The sequence below is a fragment of the Hemitrygon akajei genome, chromosome 31, assembly GCF_048418815.1.
Source record: "Hemitrygon akajei chromosome 31, sHemAka1.3, whole genome shotgun sequence".
NCBI lineage: Eukaryota > Metazoa > Chordata > Chondrichthyes > Myliobatiformes > Dasyatidae > Hemitrygon > Hemitrygon akajei.
Window position 1 is genome coordinate 8,504,297 of NC_133154.1, and position 22,541 is coordinate 8,526,837.

The following is a 22,541-nucleotide window of genomic DNA, read 5'->3' on the forward strand; positions in this document are numbered from 1 at the left end:
GTTCCTGTGCTGCACTCTTCTATGTTCTATGTTCTAAGCCTCTGCAAATCTCCTTGGAGTAGCTTTCCAGTTAAGCTCATTCCTTTACTCAGTTCCCTTAAGTGATACAAATGTTTTCCACTGCAGTTCTCTTTGGCAGCACGACGACATGGCAGGCAGCTCCAGTGATCTGGGTTGAATCCTGACCTTGGGCGCTATTATGGAGTCTGCATGCCCTTCCTGCGGATAAGTGAGTTTCTTTGGCCATTATTGTTTCCTACTATTGCAGTTGTCTCCTGTATCTGAAAGATAATCTCTGTTATCAATTGTAGTGATCCCTTGGTGTAAGTAATGGCAAATTGAATAAAAAATTGAGGGGCATGTGAGAGGTAAGGAGGTGAGGGAAAAGAATGAGATTCATCCCATCCGAGTTAGCATTGTCCTTTTGGGCCAGATGGCCATGTTCTGTTCTGTAATAAGTTTGAAATTAACTGATCTAATTCCACATAGTATATAGTACTATAGAGGACATCTTCAAGGAGCAAAGCCTCACACAGGTGACACCCTTAATTAAGGACCCCATCACCCGGGACATGCCCTCTTCTCATTGCTACCATCAGGAAGGAGGTACAGAAGCCTGAAGGCACACCCTTAATGATTCAGGAACAGCTTCTTCCCATCTGCCATCAGATTTCAGAATGGACAATCAACTCATGAACACCACCTCACTACTTTTGCTCTCTTTTTGCACTCCGTATTTATTTTCATACATACCATCAGTGCCCACTTTTTAGGTACACCTGTACTCCTCGTTAATGCAAATATCTAATCAGCTAATCACGAGGCAGCAGCTCAATGCATAAAAGCATGCAGACAAGGTCAAGAGGTTCAGTTGTTGTTCATACCAAACATCAGAATGGTGAGGAAATGACTTTGACATGGAATAATTGTTGGTGCCAGATGGGGTGGTTTGAAGATCTCAGAAACTGCTGATCTCCTGAGATTTTATCGTACAACCTGGGATCCATGGATCCCTTGCTTAATGGTGCTGGTCCATGGCACAAAAAGTTTGGGAACCCGTGCTTAGAGTTTACAGAGAATGGTGCAAAAAAAACCCCAGAAAGCATCCGGGGAACAACAGTTCTTTGTTAATGAGAGATGTCAGAGGAGAATAGCTAGACTGGTTCAAGGTGACAGTACCTCAAATATCCACATGTTACAACAGTGATGTGAAGAAGATCATCTCTGGATGTACAACATGTTGAACTGGTTGAGCTACAGCAGCAGACGACCACACCCGGTCCCACTCCTCTTCCACTGAGTACATTTCATACAGTAACTTATAATGTATTTTATGTATTGTTGCCTCTAAGTGACAAAATTCATGACATATATCAGTGATAATAATCCTGATTCTGATTCTAGTCTTGTCAAGTGTTAGAATAGCTCACAGGACGGAGATAACATGCTGCTTTTATTTCTCAAGTTTTAAAGACAACATGTTTTAAAAGATGATGCTATTGAATGTGGGTTGCCAATTATTACATGGCCTGGTTAGAATGAACGTGATGAAGGTATTTTAACATATACCCATATAACAATTACAGCATGGAAACAGGCCATCTCGGCCCTTCTAGTCCATGCCGAACGCTTACTCTCACCTAATCTCTGACCCGCACTCAGCCCATAACCCTCCATTCCTTTCCTGTCCATATACCTATCCAATTTTGCTTTAAATGACAATACTGAACCTGCCTCTACCACTTCTACTGGAAGCTTGTTCCACACAGCTACCACTCTCTGAGTAAAGAAACTCCCCCTCGTGTTGCCCCTAAACTTTTGCCCCCTAATTCTCAACTCATGTCCTCTTGTTTGAATCTCCCCTACTCTCATTAGTAGAGTCCAGGATCTGAGGACACAGGCTCGTAACAAAGGGACGCCCCTTCAAAACTGTGATGAGGAGGAATTTCTTCTAAGTTCAAAGTAAATTTATTATCAGAATACATATATGTCACCATGTACAACTCTGAGATTAATTTTGTTGTGAACATACACAATAAATCTATAGAATAATAGCCAAAACAGAATCAATGAAGGTCTACCCAACTTGGACATTCAACCAGAGTCACTCAGAGTTCAGCCAAAGGGTGGTGAATCTGTAGAATCTGTTGCCATAGAGGCACAGAGGTCTGTGCAGGCCAAATCATTGGGAGTTTTTAAGGTCGGGTTTGACAGATTTTTGATTGGTAAAGGTGGTTAAGAATATGGAAAGAATGTGGGAGAATGGCTGAACCAGCCTAGGTAATTTCATTTATGTCAACACTGAACTAATTCCACAACCTATGGACTCACTTTCAAGGACTCCACAGCTCATTTTCTCAATGCTATTTATTTATTTATTTTTAAAAGTATTTTTACAGTTTCTCTCTGCAAGTGGGTTGTTTGTCAGTCTCTGTGTGGAGTTTTTCATTGATTCTACTGTATTTCTTTGTTCCACTGTGAATGCTCTCAGATCCTAAACTCTCCCACTAATGGAAACATCATCTCAACATCCACTCTGTCCAATCCTTGCAATAATTGATAATCAGTGTTCACTGGTGTCATCATTTGAAAAATGCTGTCTTTATAATATGAAAAAGATACGTACTTTGATAATAACTTTACTTTGAACTTTTGAATTTTTGGTTGTGAAAATCATCGGCTTTGATTCAATGGCTGAACCAACTCAATGGGCCAAATGGCCAAAATCTGCTCCTATATCTAATGGTCTTATGAATGATTGAAACTTTACAAAGCACTCCTGCGCGGGAGATCGAGTTACGATCTAGTTCTTGACCTTAACCCCAGATCCTCACGTGGTTCGAGCATGTCAGCATGTTAGTCATCCTGTTGAACTGTGTCACTTTGGGAATGTACCAGCCCTGTGAAGACGTGGACTGTTCCACCGACAGATGTAAGATATTACAGGTAGGACCTTTCAACCTCTTTCTCTTTATCAAAAACAGACATTGAGCGAGTATACTCACTCTAAATTGCATCATTTAGACGGAGACGTAACGTAAAGAATGTTACTCCTCATGTTTATGAAGGATTATGTAATAAAATTAATTCAATTCAATCAGATGCAGTGTTTTCAGCCAAAATGCCTACATTCTTTTATCCTTCACAGATACTGCTCAGCCTGTTGAGTTCCTCCAGCAGACTCTTTGTTACCCACTATGTTTTACATTATTTGGGTGGGTTGGGAGTGTTGTGAGTGTAAGTGAAGTCACCAGGAGACACTGAAGCTGGTGATATAGAATCCTTTATTCAACACTCATGCAGGCATTTTACTGGAGACACTTAAAAATTCTCTGATCCATTATTAAATGACATTTTTATGTGCTACAGATCAAAGGTAAAGGCAGGACTACTCTATAGTTGCAATGTTTCCACAATGATTCCTTTGAGTAACATATAATTTTCTAACACCTCCTTCTTCACACCAGTACTGCAGACATCCAAACTAAATGTTAATCCCCATTGACTCTGGGCCACATTTATGCATATGCAGACTACTCAGGTCAAATGGCGTGTTTCTTAGTTTACAACCAACCCCAGTCTCAGCCCCATTGTTTTACAATCCACATTCAGATCTGAAGACTGGTTGGTGTTGAAATTAATATTTGCTGTATTCCATGATTCCAGAATACACTCTAACAGGGAGGTTGGAGTAACTGTTGGGGACTTGCAGTTGCTTCCATTTGTATAGCATCTTTAACATAGAAAAATTTTACCGGCTAAAAGAGAATGACTTTATTTGACTTTTGAGCTCTGCAATAAGAATTTGAGGTGTTTGATCGGGAGCTTGGTCAAAGGTAAATGACTTAAGGAACATCTTGAATGATGTGGGGAGATTCAGAAAGGAAATTGCAGAGTTTAAGGATCTAGTCAGGTGAAAACATTTCTGATATTGGTGGCGTGAGGAGCACAGAGATTCAACAATAGGGACAGATTTCAGGGGCAAGGGGTGCAGACTTAAGGGAATCAGCTGGTGCCTTCATCACATCAGGGGATAGACAAAAGAGCATTGATAAAAATCAGTTCAATTCAAGTTGAATTGTCATTCAACCATACATTAATACAGCCAAATGAGACCACGTTACTCCAGGATCAAGGTGCAAAATACAATACCAACAGTCACACAAAGTACAAAGCACACACAAGATAGCCAGCACAATCAGGCAATAACAGAGACTAAAACTTGTGCCATCAATCCACAGTCGATCATAATAGAGACGGTCTTCCGCCGAGCGAACACGGGGGGGGGGGGATGGGGTTGGGGGGGCAGCACTGACTGCAGCCTGGTTGCCTGGACACTGCACCACACCACCCCTAGTGACACCGCGGCTTGAAGCCCAGTCCTTGCACATACAAGACAAAACGCTCCTCTAGGATGTCAGTAAAATACAACTACAAATGTAATGGAAGATAATGCCAAATGAAACAATGTGTTGCTTTGCAGGCTTTTGATGACTTCATCTTTATTTTCTTCGCCATGGAGATGGTGATCAAGATGGTTGCCTTAGGGATCATCGGGAAGAAGTGTTACCTTGGTGACACATGGAATCGCTTGGATTTCTTCATCGTCATGTCCGGGTAAGGGCTGGGAGGGCCAATAGGGGATCAACTCTTAATGTTAAAAGCCGCAAAATACAAATTTGCAATTACCTTGAAATGACAGTTGAGTGTATAAATGTAAAACTAGACCAAAGCTTTGTTCTTCAGCATGTTGCTCAGAACCAGTTCCCAATCTCCATCTCGCTATTTGTGCATTCATGTTAAGAATGACAACTCGAATTGCTCTGCATGCCTCTAACCTCCAAACAGTGTCGGTCCGTGAGGAGTTAATGATGGTTTAAAATTAACAAAGTTGCTAAGTCTGTCATTGTTGATCATCTGTGTCAATGATATAAATGATGATGTGGTAAACTGGATCAGCAAACTTACAGATGACACCAAGCTTGGGGTCATAGTGGACATCAAGGAAAATTATCAGTGAGGTAGATGGGACTAGACAAAAGGCTAGGTTATCCTGGACTAGATTGGTTGAATAGCCTGTTTCTGTGCTATAGTGTTCTATGACTCTATGACAGCAACCAATTCATGCTCAGTAAACTTAGAAGTTCAAAGTGAATTTTATAATCAGAGTACATATATGACACTTCATACACCCCTGAGATTCATTTTCCTGTGGGCATACTCAACAAATCTATAGAATAGTAACTATAACAGGATCAGTCAAAGATCAACCAGAGTGCAGAAGACAACAAACTGTGCAAATGCAAATATGAATAAACCGCAATAAATAATGAGAATTCGAATTAACAAGATAAAGAGTCCTTAAAGTGAGATCATGGGTTATAGGAACATTTCAATGATGGGGCACGTGAGTGTAGTTAACCCCTTTTGTTCAAGAGCTCGATGGTTGCGGGGTAGTAACTCCCACAAATCCCGAAGTAATGAAAAGCTTTCACATTTAGCAATATTGTTTGACATGAGCGATCATGGTCTTTCCATTTTTTTCTACAGAAGCGGTTTGCCATTGCTTTAAACATAGAAAACATAGAAAATAGGTGCAGAAGTAGGCCATTCGGCCCTTCGAGACTGCACCACCATTCAGTATGATCATGGCTGATCATCCAACTCAGAACCTTGTACCTGCTTTCTCTCCATACCCCCTGACCCCTTTAGCCACAAGGGCCATATCTAACTTCCTCTTAAATATAGCCAATGAACCGGCCTCAACTGTTTCCTGTGGCAGAGAATTCCACAGATTCACCACTCTCTGTGTGAAGAAGTTTTTCCTCATCTCGATCCTAAAAGGCTTCCCCTTTATCCTTAAACTGTGACCCCTCGTTCTGGACTTCCCCAACATCGGAAACAATCTTCCTGCATCTAGCCTGTCCAATCCCTTTAGAATTTTATACATTTCAATAAGATCCCCCCTCAATCTTCTAAATTCCAGTGAGTATAAGCCTAGTCGATCCAGTCTTTCTTCATATGAAAGTCCTGCCGTCCCAGGAATCAATCTGGTGAACCTTCTCTGTACTCCCTCAATGGCAAGAATGTCTTTCCTCAGATTAGGGGACCAAAACTGCACACAATATTCTAGGTGCAGTCTCACCAAGGCCTTGTACAACTACAGTAGAACCTCCCTGCTCCTGTACTCAAATCCTTTGCTATGAATGCCAACATACCATTTGCCTTTTTCACCGCCTGCTGTACCTGCATGCCCACCTTCAATGACTGGTGTACAATGACACCCAGGTCTCGTTGCATCTCCCCTTTTCCTAATTGGCCACCGTTCAGATAATAATCTGTTTTCCTGTTCTTGCAACCAAAGTGGATAACCTCACATTTATCCACATTAAATTGCATCTGCCATGAATTTGCCCACTCACCTAACCTATCCAAGTCACCCTGCATCCTCTTAGCATCCTCCTCACAGCTAACACCGCTGCCCAGCTTCGTGTCATCCACAAACTTGGAGATGCTGCATTTAATTCCCTCGTCTAAATCATTAATATATATTGTAAACAACTGGGGTCCCAGCACTGAGCCTTGCGGTACCCCACTAGTCACTGCCTGCCATTTTGAAAAGGTCCCGTTTACTCCCACTCTTTGCTTCCTGTCTGCCAACCAATTCTCTATCCACATCAATACCATACCTCTAATACCGTGTGCTTTAAGTTTGCACACTAATCTCCTGTGTGGGACCTTGTCAAAAGCCTTTTGAAAATCTAAATATACCACATCCACTGGCTCTCCCCTATCCACTCTACTAGTTACATCTTCAAAAATTCTATAAGATTCATCAGACATGATTTTCCTTTCACAAATCCATGCTGACTTTGTCCGATGATTTCTTCGGAGCAGTGTCTTTACAAGGCAGGGTGACCCCTGTCATTATCAATACTTTTTGGAGATTGTCTGCCTGGCATCAGTGGTCACATTACCACGACTTGTGATGTGTGCCAACTGCTCACACGACCATCCCATAGCTTCGTGAGACCCTGATCGGGGGGGGGGGGGGGGAAGGGGTGGGCTAATGAAAAGATGCTACACCTTGCCTAAAGCTAGTGGAGCGAAGGACCATCTTCTACCTCCTTTGATAGAGACGTACTGCAAACCCCATTTCCAGAAAAGTTGGGATATTTTCCAAAATGCAATAAAAACAAAAATCTGTGATATGTTAATTCACGTGAACCTTTATTTAACTGACAAAAGTACAAAGAAAAGATTTCCAATAGTCTTACTGACCAACTTAATTGTATTTTGTAAATATACACAAATTTAGAATTTAATGGCTGCAACACACTCAACAAAAGTTGGGACAGAGGCATGTTTACCATTGTGTTACATCACCTTTCCTTTTAATAACACTTCTTAATTGTTTTGGAACTAATTGTAGTAGATTTGCAATTCGAAATTTTGTCCATTCTTGCTTGATATAAGACTTCAGCTGCTCAACAGTCCGTGGTCTCCATTGTCTGATTCTCCTCTTCATGATGCGCCATACATTTTCAATAGGAGATAGATATGGACTGGCAGTAGGCCAGTCAAGCACACGCACTCTGTGTCTACAAAGCCACGCTGTTGTAGCCCGTGCAGAATGTAGTCTGGCATTGTCCTGCTGAAATTAGCATGGACGTCCCGGGAAGAGACGTCACCTTGATGGCAACATATGTCTCTCTAAAATCCTAATATACGCCTCAGAGTCAATGGTATCTTCACATACATGCAACTTACCCATGCTGTGGGCACTAATGCACCCCTATACCATTACAGATGCTGGCTTTTGCACTTTTCACTGTTAACAATCAGGATGGTCGTTTTCATCTTTGGCACGGAGAACTCGACACCCGTTTTTTCCGAAAACTAGCTGAAATGTGGACTCATCTGACCACAGCACACGGTTCCACAGTCTTTCGGCCCATCTGAGATGAGCTTGGGCCCAGAGAACTCGCCGGCGTTTCTGCATAGAGTTGATGTATGGCTTCCTCCTTGCGTAATACAGTTTCAAGTTGCATTTTTGGATGCAGCGATGGACTGTGTTAAGTGACAATGGTTTTCTGAAGTACTCCTGAGCCCAGGTGGCTATAATTGTCACAGCAGCATGACGGTTTCTTAGGCAGTGCTGCCTGAGGGCGCGAAGATCACGTGCATTCAACAGTGGTTTCCGACTTTGCCCTTTACGCTCTGAGATGTCTCTGAATTCTCTGAATCTTTTCACAATATTATGTACTGTAGATGTTGAAAGACCTAAATTCTCTGCAATGTTGCGTTGGGAAATGTTCCTTTTGAACTGACTAACATTTCTCTCACGAATTTTGTCACAAAGGTGTGAGCCACGACCCATCCTTGCTTGCAAAGACTGAGCCTTTGATGGACGCTACTTTTATACTCAGTCATGATACCTCACCTGCTACCAATTAGCCTGCTTAATGTGGAGTCTTCCAAACCACTGTTACTTGAATACTCTGTGCACTTTTCAATCTTATTTTAACTCTGTCCCAACTTTTGTTGAGTGTGTTGCAGCCATCAAATTCTAAATTTGTGAACATTTACAAAATATAATTAAGTTGGTCAGTAAAACTATTGAAAATCTTTTCTTTGTACTTTTGTCAGTTAAATAAAGGTTCACGTGAATTAACATATCACAGATTTTTGTTTTTATTGCATTTTGGAAAATATCCCAACTTTTTGGAAATGGGGTTTGTATATCTCTACCCCATCACCCACCCTTGTTCTTTTATGAAACAGTAGTACAGGAAGTGCTTGGAACAGGTCAGTCCCAACAGGTCAGGCAGCATCTGTAGAAAAAGAGATGGGGAGAAATTTATTTAGCCATGATGAATCTGTCGACTTCATCACCACAGGCAATTTCATTGCCAAGTCATTGAGTTTATTTAAAGTGGAGACTGTGTCGGCAGAGAAGATTAGTTGGCTATTTGATTACTACTTTAATTGGTTCAGCACTACATTGTGGGCCGAAGGGCCTGTTCCTATACTGTATTGTTTTATGTTCTAAGTTCTATTGATTTGTAAGGGTGTCAAAGGTTATGAGGAGGAGGCAGGAGAATGAGGTAGAGAGGGATGGCAGAGCAGACTCGATGGGCTGAATGGACTATGTCTTATAAATAAACTTTATTTATTAAATAAAGTTAATAGGTCAAGACGGAGATGAAGATTGCCATGGAAGCCTTATGACCTCCAGAATTTTCTTTTTTTAATATCAGATGACCAACATTGCAGATTTTTAAAAACTATTTCATTCACTGTGGAATCTTTTACTTCCACCTGAGTGGTCAGACGAGGCTTCGATTTTTGCACCTCATGTAAAAGAAGGCACCTGCGTCGGTGCAGTAACTGAAAAAATGTATGTTTTTCTTCAGGTTGTCTTTCATCAGATGAGAAACATGGCTTAATAATGAAAAGTTGTGTCTTCTTTTGAAATCTCTGCTTATTGAGCTCAGTGGTGTCACTGTCTGCCTTGGAGTATTCCACTCTAGGCAAAAATTTTGGCATAATCTGTTCTTAGACAGGGAGAGCACAGGGTCAGTACAGACTAAAGCTCGTTTAGTAATGTCCCATTGGGCAGACACAAGGCATTGTGACAGACACAAGAAAGTCTGTAGATGCTGGAAATCCAAATTAACACACAAAATGCTGAAGGAACTCAGCAGGCCAGGCAGTGTCTATGGAAAAGAGTAAACTATTGGTGAGACCCTTCATCAGGACTGGAAAAGAAGAGTTGAAGGTGGGGGGAGGGGAGGAAGAAGAACAAGACGCCAGATGATAGGTGAAACCCAAAGAGAGAAGGGGTGAAGTAAAGAGCTGGGAAGTTCATTAGTGAAAGAGATAAAGAGCTGGAGAAGGAGAAATCTGATAGGAGGGTACAGAAGACCACGGAAGAAAGAGAAGGGGGAGAAGCACTAGAAAGAGGTGATGGGAAGGTAAGGAGATAAGATGAGAGAGGGAAGCAGGAATGGTGAATTATAAAGTGGGGAAGCAAATACCAAAAGTTTGAGAAATCACAAGTTCATGCCATCAGGTTGGAGGCTATCCAGATGGAATATAAGATGTTGCTTCTCCAACCTGAGTATGGCTGCATTGTGGCAGTAGTGGAGGCCATGGACTGACATCTCAGAATGGGAATGAGAATCGACCCATTTCAATCATACTTTCCATTGGCCTGAAACGTCTACAGTTTACTCTTTTCTATAGATGTGCCCTGGCCTGCTGAGTTCCTCCAGCATTTTGTGAGAGTCAAGACAGGTCAGAAATGGAAAAATTTCCATCTTTCCTATCTCATCAAACACTCCCATGGCAGGGATTCAAGATCCAAGTTTATGTATCACGTGCGTATTGAAACGTACAGTGAAACGCTCCATTTGTGTGAACAGCGTGGGGGATAGCCCAAAGGTGTTGCTACACATTCCTACTCCAACGTGGCACATCCAGAATGCTCAGCAGAATAACACAGAGCACAACTAGCAACAAAGCAGATAAAACTAATCTTTATTTCAGCAGCAGTTCCTCAATGAAAAGTCCTGGGCCAAACTATCTTCAGCTGGCTCAAAGTAAGTAAGGTCAAAATAAATATATAATTATCAAAGTACATCAACATATATTACCTTGAAATTCATTTTCTTACAGGCATTTACAGGCAAATAAAGAAATGCAATAGAATTTATGAAAAACTATACATAAACTAACTAATTAACAACCAATTTGCCAAAAAGACAAATTATGTGAATAAAAGAATAAATAAATAACTCTGCAGACATGAGTTGCAGAGACCTTGAAAATGAGTCTGTAGGTTGTGAAATCAGCTGAGGGTTTAGGTGAGTGAAGTTATCCATGTTGGCTCAGGATGCTGATAGGGTAATGACTGCCTCAATCAATGACCTTTCTTCTATCCTAAGGCCAGAAGATGGTGTACTTCCCAATTTAACACAGTAGAGACATACAGAAGATCGTCATCCAGCAGATCTTCACACAGTTGATATTCATACATTCAATCTCTATACAGTCCATCTTCATCCAGCAGATCTTCACACAGCTGATCTTCATATAGTTGAACTTCATGCAGTCAATCTTCATCCAATAGATCTTCACACTGTTGATCTTCATAGTCAATCTTCATCTAGCAGATCTTCACACTGTTGTTCTTCATACAGTTGATCTCCATATAGTTGATCTTCACATAGACAATGTTCATGCAGCAGATATTCATACAGTCCATTTCCATAAAGTTGATCTTCACACAGTAGATGCTCATACAATATATGTTCATACAGTTGATCTCAATACAGTCAAACCACACAGTAGATATTCATACAGCAGATGGGATGATGTATGATTTGTTTACTTTTTTATTGTTTGTGTGATTTGCTCTTTTTTTGTACAAAGGGTATTTGACGGTCTTTGTTGTGTGGGGATATTTGTGACTGTTCTCTGGCTGCATGCAAGACGACAAGTCTCAAGGTTGTATGTGGAACACATACTTCGATTATAAATGTTCTTTGAACTTTGAACTCACTCATCACTGCACAACGTTTGCAAGGGACATAATTGGTCCTCTAGAAGATCAGAATGGCAATCTGTGCATGGAACTGAAAGAGATGGGGGAGATCTTAAGTGCTTTTGTTTGCATCTATATTTACTCAGGTGATGGAGAGTCTATAGATGTGAGGCAAAGCAGTGTCAACTTCATTGACTCCATACAGATTACAGAACAGGAGGTGTTTTGCGGCCTTGAGGCAAATAGGGTGCATAAATCCCCAGGGCCTGAATAGGCGCTCTCTCAGACCCTGAGGGAGGCAAGTGTAGAAATTGCCGGAGCCCTTGCAGAGGTATTTAAATCATCCATCTTGACAGGTGAGGTACTGAAGGGTTGGAGGATAGCCAATGTTGTTCCGCTGTTTAAGAAAAACTCTAAAAATAAACCAGGAAGTTATAGGCCGGTGAGCCTGACATCAGTTTAAGATAGCGCTACTGAAGATAGGCGACAGCTTACTGGTAATTCAGAAGCAAAGGAATTTGATTAAAACCATAATTGATAACACTTTATTTGAAGTAAATTGTGATAAACTATCACTGCAAGCAATGAAGAAGAGAGCAAAGGCAAAGCAGTTCACAGGATGTGCCCTGCAAAATCAACACACTTGGATTTGGAGCCATGCCGGTTGGAGTGAATGGTTCAGAGGGGAGCAGACAGGACAGAGGAGTTCCGATGCCCATCCAACTAACCCCAGCATGAGGGTGGATCACTCCAAACACTGAGCCATATTGGAAAGGCTGAGAACAGCTTCTTCAGCAGCGAAACCCAGGTCTGAAGCAAACCGATGGACGGCAAGTTTAGGCCCAGAGTAATTCGCCATGATGAAGCCCAAGTCCCATTGCAGGCTACAATCCACTGTTTGGACAATCTAAATGCTGGCCCATATAGACTGGAAAGGTTGAGAGTTGGATAAGGTTGGATCACTCTGGGTGCTGTGCTGATATGGAGAGATCAATATGGTTTCCTTGGCAGTGAAGTTTGGGCCCAGAGTGATTCACTGGTGGCAGGGCCTCAGTCCTAATGCAAGGATCGGACAATTTAAATACCAGCCCAGCTAATCCTCTACCCTTAATCTCATTGAGATTAGTGTTGTCACATTGCCCATGGTCAACATCCTGAGGATCACCATTGATCAGAAACTAAACAGGCTCAGCAACCAGAACTGCAGCTGCAGCAGTAATTTGCTTGATATCCTATAGCATCTCCTGGCCCTCCAAAGGGTTTCCACCAGTCAGGAGGGTAATGGAGCGTTTTTCACCTAGTTTGCTGAATGCAGCTACAACAACTCCCAAGAAGCTGACACCATCCAAAACAAAGCAATTCACCACACCAAATATTCATTCACAGGGTGGGATGGTAGCATGGCGCTCCCACAGCGCCAGCAATCCGGGTTCAAGTCCTGCCACTCTTCGTAAGTAGTCTGTACATTTTCCCCGTGACCGCACGAGCGTCATCTCACCTTCCAAGAACATACGGGTTAGTAGGTTAATTGGTCGCATGGGTGTAATTGGGCAGCGTGGGCTCGTTGGGCCAGAATTGGAAACAGAATCAGGTTTAATATCATCGGCATAGGTCATGAAATTTGTTAACTTTGTGGCAGCAGTACAAGGTAATACATAATAATAGAGAAAAAACATAAATTATGGTAAATATATGGGTGTGTATATATATTTAAAATAGTTAAATAAGTAGAGCAAAAATAAAAAATAAGTAGTAGTGAGTTAGTGTTCATGGGTTCAATGTCAATTCAGAAATTGGATGGCAGAGGGGAAGAAATTTAACCTGACTCGTTGAGTGTGGGCCTTCAGGCTCCTGTACCTCCTTCCTCATAGTAGCAATGAGATCAAGGCATCTCCTGGGCGATGGGGGTCTTTAATGATGGACGTCGCCTTTTGAGGCATCGCTCCTTGAAGATGGGCCTGTTACTATACTGTATCTCTAAACAAGTAAAGATGAATTCTCCCTCACCACGGTGGTTGCAGAGCATACTATCTACAAAATGCATTGTGTGTTTTCACCTAGGATATCCTGACAGAAACTATTAAAACTACAATGTCTGCCATTTAGAGGGATAAGGGTAGAAGGCAACTATCGGACAATGAACAAAGTATTGGTAAATTGGATTAGTTTTGACACACACATGCTCAGTAAGGAAACTGTGCTTCAGTGGACAGGAAGGCTCCACAACTTGTAGTCAAAATTGCCCAGTGCATCACTGGCACCAGCCTACCCACCATGAAGGATGTGTATACAGCAAGGTGCCAGAAAAGGACCAGTAACATCATGAAGAATCCCAAACCCACTCTGCTCATGGACTGTTTGCCCACTCCCATTGGGGAGAAGGCTACGTAGGATCCACGCCAGGACCACCAGACTCAAAATCTGTTACTTTCCCCAAGCAGTGAGGCTGATCAACACCTCCAACCACTAACTCCACCATTACGGTATTATCACCCATCAATCACCTTATGTACAGCCTAGCATCATTTTATGGACGTGCATAAGATAGCTTATATAATTATATAATTAGATTGTGTGATTTATATTTATTGTGTATTTTTTGTTACTCTATGTTCTTTATCCTTTGTTTTTTGTGCTGCATTGGATCGAATAACAAATCTTTTGTTCTAATTACACTTCTGTACTGGAAATGACATTAAACAATCTGAGCATTGAATGGTTAGCATTGACTCAAAGGGCTGAAGGGCCATTTTCAGTGCTGGATGAATCTATAACCATGCTGATGAATACATATCACCATTCCTTAATCAACGTTGGGCGTCCATCCTCACAACACCGTCAGAGCACATTCACAGAACTTGGAGTATTGTGTAGAGTTTTGGTCACCCTTGTTATGGGAGTCATAGAGTAATACAGCATAAAACCAGGCCCTTTAGCCCACTCACCCATCTTCCCCTTCTGAAGCCCATCACCCCTAGGAGGACATAGGCTGCCTTTAGTAGCTCGACAGAGTCCTCTGTCCTGGGCTGAAGGTTGATCAGCTCTGTGACTTCCGCTTTCAACACACAACTTCATACATCTTCTAGGCAAGGATCCTTTTTCTCTCATGAATGAGATCCTTAGAGTTTCTGTTGTTGTTCTTTAGCTCTGGGTTTTACGTGAATGGTGTTGCTAGCCCCATGGCCAACCCTCTTCCTTACATAACTGGGTGTGGGACCATCCATGACGGAGTTGCGTTCACCCATGCCAACTCTAGTTGACCATTGATCTAATGCCATCTACCCTTATCTGGCCCATAGCCCTCTAAACCCCTCCTATCCATGAATTACTATTTCTGGCAGCTCATCCAAATATATACCACCCTTTCCTTGATGAACCTGCCCCCGATCTCCCTGTTAAACCTCTTGGCTCTGATCTTAAACATTCAAGGATGTCATTAAACTGGAGAGAGTGCAGAGAAGCACTGTGAGAACGTTGCCGGGACTTGAGGGCCTGAGTTATAGGGAGTGGCTGAGCAGGTTAGGAATTTATTCCTTGGCATGTAGGAGATTGAGTGGTGATCTTGTAGCGGTATATAAAATCATGGGTATAGATTGAATGAAGGCACACAGGCACACAGTTAAAAGGACAAAAAACTAGAGGGCATAGGTTAAATATGAACAAGTGAAAATTTTAAAAGGGACTTGAGGGGTAACTTTTTCATACAGAGTGTGGTATGCAGATCAAATGAGCCATCAGAAGAAATGGTTGAGGTACAATAACATTATTCAAAAGATCACCTTCCGGCTATCCTCTTTCCCCTCCCCCTCACATTATTTCTGGCATCTTCCCTCTTTCAGTTCAGTCCCGGAGAAGGGTCTCAGCCCAGAACATCGACTGTTTCTTCATTTCCATAGATGCTGCCTGACCTGCTGAGTTCCTCCAGCATTTTGTGTGTGTTGCTCAGGATTTCTAGCATCTGCAGACTTTTTTGTGATTATTATTTAAAAAAGATGTGGATGAGTACATGAATAGGTGGTGTTAAATCTGGAGATGATGTTCTCCAGAAGGTTCTTTGGACAGGGTCAGCCTGTACCAGAAAGCAAGGTAGAGTAACAAAGAAACAGTGACTTTGACTCAGGGGTTCCCAACCTGGAGTCCATGGACCCCTTGCTATGAGCTAAATGTGAGCAAATGGTCAGAACTTAGGTGGGAACCATGGTCAGCATAGACAAGTTAGGCCAAAGGGCCTCTTTCTATGCCCTGTTACTCTGTGACTCCATGGGCTGAAACGGTCAAGAGGCATCTCCCCACCATCTTCTCAAAGATAGTTAGAGAATAAAGATAATAAATATTGGTAACGCACACAAAATGCTGGAGGAATTCAGCAGGGGAGGAAGCATCAATGGAGAGGAATAAATTTGGGCTGAAACCCTTCAATCTTTAGCTTTTCCACCTATCACCTCCCAGCTTGCCTCTTCATCCCCCCTCCTCCACCCCCCCACAACTAGCTTCACCTATCACTTGAAAGTTTGTACTCCTTCCCCCCCTTCCCACTTTTTTTTCTGGCTTCTTCTCCACCCCCCCCCCCCCCCCACTTCCAGTCCTGATGAAGGGTTTGGCCTGAAATGTTGGCTGTTGATTCCTCTCCATAAATGCTGCCTGACCTGCTGAGTTCCATATAGTGCACAGCTGAGGTAAAAGACAGCACGTTTTCTTCTAGGATTAAAGAGGGTAAAACACCCACCCTGATGAAGGAAAACAAGACCGTCCTTATTCCTAAATCTGATGGCAATGAAAATTTAAAACTCTTCCACCAATCGCCCCCCCCAGTTTCCCACTTCAGCCTCCCTTCCCTCATCCATCTACCTTCACCCTTACTTGGCTTCACCTATCACCTGCCAGCTTGTACTCCATCCCCTCCCCTCTTCTTATTCTGCTTTCTTCCCCCTTCCTTTCTAGTCCTGAGTTAAGAGTCTCATCCTGAAGCGTCAACTCTTAATTCTCCTCCATAGATGCTGACTGACCTGCTGAGTTCCTCCAGTATTTTGTGTGTGTTGCTTTGGATCTCAGCGTCTGCAGACTTTCTTTTGTTTATTATTTAAAAGAGGTTTGGGTAAGTACATTGACAGGTGGTGTTAAACCTGAAGAAAATGTTCTCCAGAAGAATGAAGTACAAATCTTACATTTAGAACTATTTAATTAAATGTTTATTATTGTACAAGTCAGACAGGGTGGAAAGCAAGGTGGTGGGTAGCACAGTAGTGGTTAACGAAATGCTTTACAATACTGGTGACCCGGGTTCAATTCCTGCCTCTGCCTATAAGGAGATTGCATCTTCTCCCTGCGACCGAGTGGGTTTCCTCCGGGTGCTCCGGTTTCCTCCCACAGTCTAAAGATGCGCCAATTGCTGGTTAATTGACCATTGTAAATTGGTCCATGAGCTCCTCCAGCATTTTATGTGTGTTGCTCTGAATTTCCAGCATCTGTAGAATCTCTGGTGTCAATAAATATTGGCCCAGTTCACAATCAACTGATCCCAAAATGATTTAAAAAAAAGAGTCTGGTTGTTCGTCAGGAGCACCAGGTATGATTCATTTTTAATCTGTTACTGATAAATTGAAATGGGCAGTGAGGTGAGGGTCAATTGAACGGCTGGCCTCTCAGAAACCTGTTGCTCATTTGGCATTCTTGCAAGCTGTCACTGGGTGTCAGGCTATGTGTTATAACTGGAGTGCTAATGAAGATAATAGCAGCAGTCACAAGTGGATGGTTTAATTTTATTAACAGATACACTGATCCTGCAGGACAAAGCGGAAGAAAAATCATTGTGCTAAACCAGATCAAATCTAGCGTTGGAGCTACTTAAAGGGCTGGAAGATAAGCAATCGCTAATAAATATTCTGAGCAGTGGAGTAGGCCATTTAGTTCAACCTCCTCTTGCTGGTGTTCATGCTTCCTCCCAGTAATCATCATATCCTTCCTCATGTACTTATCTAGTATATAAAACAGCAGGGCAGACAATGGGCTGAATGGCCTGATTCTGCTTCTATGTCTTATGGTCTTCTACAGCTTAGAAGTAGGCCCTTTGGCCCGGCTCGTCCATGTTATCCAGCTAGTCTGAGGCCTTCCATTGATGCTGGATGTTGTGTCCCAACTGTCTACATGGTACGCAAGCCAGGGCAGTACAATACGGAGAGCAAGCTGTTCCCCATGCAGTAGGCTCCCCCCTCTCCACACAGCTGATGAATCCAAAGGAACGGCAGAGACCGATAGAGTTTGGCACCACCAGCATTGCAGGAGTTACAAGTCAGAGTTGAACTCAATGCAGGATGCCTTAGGGACCGCAGCTCCAGATTTTTTCCTCGGGGATTACTCCCGTTGCTTTTCCCAAGGCAGTGGAGGTTTGAGATTAGTGTTTCCCTTCTCCTAGATGAGCTGCCAACCACAGCTGACAAGCCCCATCTCCCCAAAGCGACTGGGTTTAAGGCATCACTAACCCACTGTTGGCCCTTCTCCTGTCAGTAGAAATGGTTCTGCCGGGCTTAGTAGTTAAGTCACACATGAAGGCCAGGAGCTGGACTTGGTTGTCAGAGGCTATTTGAGACGCACGACATTGGGAGCATTTAATAGGCAGTGGGAGCTTGTCCCCGTTACCATCCCTGACTATAACAAGTTGAGACGCACACCATCGGGAGCATTTAATAGGGAGTGGGAGCTTGTCCCCATTACCATCCCTGACTATAACTACCTTAAGGAGCCAATCCAGCTAATATATCCAAACTAATCGCATTTCTCTGCATTTGGCCAATATCTTTCTAAACCTTACCTGCCTATGTACCTGTCTAACTGACTTTTGAAAGTTGTCTCAATCCTGCGGCAACTCCTTCCATGCACTGACCACCCTCTGCAAAACAAACGTTGCCCCTCTAGTTCCGATTTCCCCTTAAACCTTTGCCTTCTAGTTTCTGATTGATTTTCCCAGGAAAATAACACAGAATTCTCCTACACTGGGGAAAAGACAGTGCGTTCATCCTATCTATGCCCCACCTGATTTTATACGCCTCTATAAAATTGCCCCTCAGTGTCCCTCGGCCAAGGATGAAGTTCAAAGTAAATTTATCATCAAAGTACATATATGTCACTATACCCTGCAATTCATTTCCTTGCAGCCATTCACAATAAATACAAAGAAATATGATCAATGAAAGCCACACACAACAAAGACGAACAAACAACCAACATGCAAAATTTAACAAACTGTGCAAGTACAAAAAAGGAAAATATATATTTAAAAAGATGGCAGAGCAGACTCGGCAGGCCAAATAGCTTAATTCTGCTCCTAAATCTTATGGTCTTATTGGTCAGGGCATGAAGGGATACGGGGAGAATGCAGGAGATTGGATTTGATAGAGAAAATGGATCGGCCATGATTGGTGAAACGTCACATCAGATTCAATAGGCCAAATGGCCTAATTCTGCTCCTATATCTTAAGGTTTTATTAATCAGGGCATGAAGGGATATGGGGAAATGGCAGGAGATTGGGGCTGAAAGAGATAATGAATCAGCCATGATGAAATGGTGGAGCAGACTCAATGGGCCAAATGGCCTAATTCTGCTTCTTTTGGTCTTATGACCTTATAAGTAAGCAATAAATATCGAGAGCATAGTTTGTGGAATGCTTTTGGAGTTGAGGTGAGCGAAGTTATCCACACTGGTTCAGGAGCCTGATGACTGAAGAGCAATAGCTGTTCCTGAACCTCGTGGTGTGGGACCTGAGGCTCCTGTATCTCCTTCCTGATGACAGTAGCAAGAAGAAAGCATGACCTGGGTGGTGGTGGTCCCTAATGATGGATCCTAGCCTGCCCAGCCTCTCCATCTTGTCTGATCACCTCAATCTCCGCTGTGGGAGCAAGTTCCACATTTCCAGTGCTTTCAGGAGAAAAGAGCTGCTTCTGAACTCCCAGATTAGCAGCCCTCTTATATCGATGACCCCTCCCTCCATTCACACACACACACTCACACACGTGTGAAAATATTTTTGTGTCTATTCAACAAATCCTTTCATGATGTTAAAACCCTTTATCAAGTGTCCACCCCCCTGACTCTTCTTTTTCTCAACAATGCAGCCACAGCTTGTGTATTCCACCTGGAGATCTGAGCTTTTCATTTCAAACTCCTATACTTTCACGCCCAGCTGTTATGCTCAAATCTCACTGTCCCATTGCCTTTCGGTTGACTATTGCTGAGTATTTCTGGAAACAGCAGGTTTGGAATGTTATTTAAAGGATTTTATTTTAAAGGTCTAGGGAAAGAAGATTTTTCCTGAAACACTTCTAAATACCAGATAAACACAGAACATAGAACATTACAGTACAGTGCAGGCCCGTCTGCCCACAATATGGTACTGACCTTTCAATATACTCTACAATCAATCTAATCCTTCCCTTGTACATACCCATAGCCCTCTAAAATACTCTTGTCCGTGTGCACATTCAAGAGTCTTTTAAGTGTCCATAATGTATCAGCCTCAGCCGCTACATCCAGCAGGTCATGTGACTCTGTGTAAGCAGACAATTGGTGTATTGATCATTACAGAATGTCTCTCTGGTGCTTCTCGCTCCCTCCCCTCTCCCCTCCCCTTTTCTCAGCCATGATTCCCCTCTCCCTGACCCCTTCCCACTTTCAGTCCACAACAGAGACCCAGATCAGAATCAGGTTTATCATCACTCACGTATGTCATGAAATTTGCTTTTTTTTTGAGACAGCAGTACAGTGCAATACATAAAATTACTACAGTACGGTGCAAACGTCTTAGTCGCTGTAGATATGTGCCTAAGACTTTTGCACAGTACTGTGTCTTTGACATCTCCCCTATACTTTCCTCCAAACACCTTATCAGAAGACCACAGCTCTAATAGTTGTCCCTCCAGGTCACTTATATCCACTGAAGCCATCCTCATTCTCACATTTTGCCAAGTGAATCAGCAAATCCAATAACATATGCATTTCATAAACACGAAAAGGCCTGCAGATACCGGAAATCCAAAGCATGCTGGAGGAACTCAGCAGTTCAGGCAGCTTCTATGGAAATAAATAGATAGTCGACGTTTCGAACCGAGATATGTATTTCTCCATTACACCACCTCCGGCGATGTTATGCCATGCTCAGTCCAGACTTTACGACACAGCACCACCAACAACACTGTTCCTTCTGACATGTAGTACCCTCTTTCATGTTTCCCCACCAACACTGCCCCCTCTGACAGCATGGTACACGTTTCAGTAACGCTCTGTCTGACCGTGCAAGAACATTGAACCTAGAAGTTTACAGTATATTACAGGCCCTTCAGCCCACAATGTTGTGTCGACTCTGTAACCTACTCTAGAGATGCTTAGAATTTCCCTACCGCATAGCCCTTTTTCTAAGCTCCATGTACCTATCTAAGAGGCTCTTAAAAGACCCTATTGTATCCACCTCCACCACCGCCGCTGGCAGTGAATCCACGCGCTCACCACTCTTTTTGTGAAAAGCTTACCCCTGACATTCTCTCGGTGCCTATTTCCAAGTACCTTAAAACCAGGCCCCCTCGTGTTAACCATTTCAGGCCTGGGACAAAGCCTCTGGCTATCCACATGATCAATGCCTCTCATTATCTTATACACCTCTATCAGGTCACCTCTCATCCTCCGTCGCTCCAAGGAGAAAAGGCCGAGTGCATTCAACCATCCCTTACTAAGACCACCCTTAGCACTGGCCCTGAGGGTAATTTTCTCTGCAGCATCTGAGGCTGAAAGGCAACCTGTTAGCAGCTTATAAGGAGAGGCGTGGATAGGAACAGACAGTCACCATCTTTCTCCCAATGTCAATGTCAACTATCAAAGGATATCCATTTAAGGAGAGAGGGGCAGAGTTTAAAGGAGGAATTCAGGGCAAGCTATTTTTATTACAGTGAAAGTGATGGGTGCCTAGAAGGGGCTACTTGGCAGGAACAACAGGGGGCATTTAAGAGGCTTTTGGATAGACACGTGAATATGCAGGGAATAGTGGGATATGAAGGTGGAAGAAATTTTGCATTGTGTTTAGCACAGTTATGATGGGCTGAAAGGCCAGTTCAGTTGTATATTCTTTATTATTTAGAGATACAACACAGTAACAAGGCCCATGTCACTGTGGAAGGAACAATATCTGTCTCTCTTTTGTTAGTGAGATATGAGATCTGTCCCTCCCTTGTTAGTTAGTGAGTGAGAGAGAACCAGTGGGATTTTGAAATGTTGGCGTGAGCAGTTGGTTTTTGATGGACTGTAGACCATGGTCTCTCTTTGGAGGCTTTGCGTTTGCTTGCATGTTGGGTGGTGGGATTGCTGATGCTTTATGCTAGAATATTAAGGGGGATGGTTGATCCTGCTTGTGTATGGGGGGGGCAGGGGATTAGGGATTTTTATGTTTTTTCTGACATTTATTCTTGGCAGTTTTTTTCTTCTGTTTCGAGGATGTCTGTGGAAAGTAAGAATTTCAGGCTGTACATTGTATACACTCTCTGATATTAAGCTGGACTGTTGAACTGCAGGTCCAACGAGCACTCATGTGACCAATTAATTTTGGAATGTGGGTGGACACTGGAGCTCCCGGAGGAAACTCATGTGGTCACAGGGAGGATGTACAAATTTCATACAGACAGCCGTGGAACTGAACACTGGTGCTGCTATAGTGTTACAGCAGACAGGACGATAAGAGGCATAGATCGAGTGAACAGCAGGAGACTTTTCCCAGGGCGGAAATGGATAATATGACGGGACGTAATTTTAAGGTGATTGGAGGAAAGATGTCAGAAGTAAGTTTTTTTATATGCAGAAAGTGGTGGATGTGTGGAAAGCCCTGCTGGGGGTGGTGGTAGAGGCAGATACATTAGGGGCATTTAAGAAACTCTTAGATAGGTACATGGATGATACAAAAATGAAAGACGATTTAGGAGGGAAGGGTTAGATTGATCTTAGAGTAAGTTATAAGAT

At 42.8% G+C, this 22,541-nt stretch overlaps 1 protein-coding gene across 2 annotated transcripts in view; it reads left to right on the top strand.

The window, feature by feature from the left end:
* The first annotated feature begins 2,853 nt into the window (after positions 1–2,853).
* The window catches only part of LOC140719391 (voltage-dependent T-type calcium channel subunit alpha-1I-like), a 542,293-nt gene continuing 522,605 nt past the window's right edge, over positions 2,854–22,541 (top strand). For both annotated transcript variants that reach the window (XM_073034006.1, XM_073034007.1), the window contains exons 1-2: positions 2,854–2,946; positions 4,484–4,617. In XM_073034006.1, coding sequence (XP_072890107.1) covers positions 2,854–2,946; positions 4,484–4,617 — 227 coding nt within the window. The remainder of the gene's footprint in view (positions 2,947–4,483; positions 4,618–22,541) is intronic.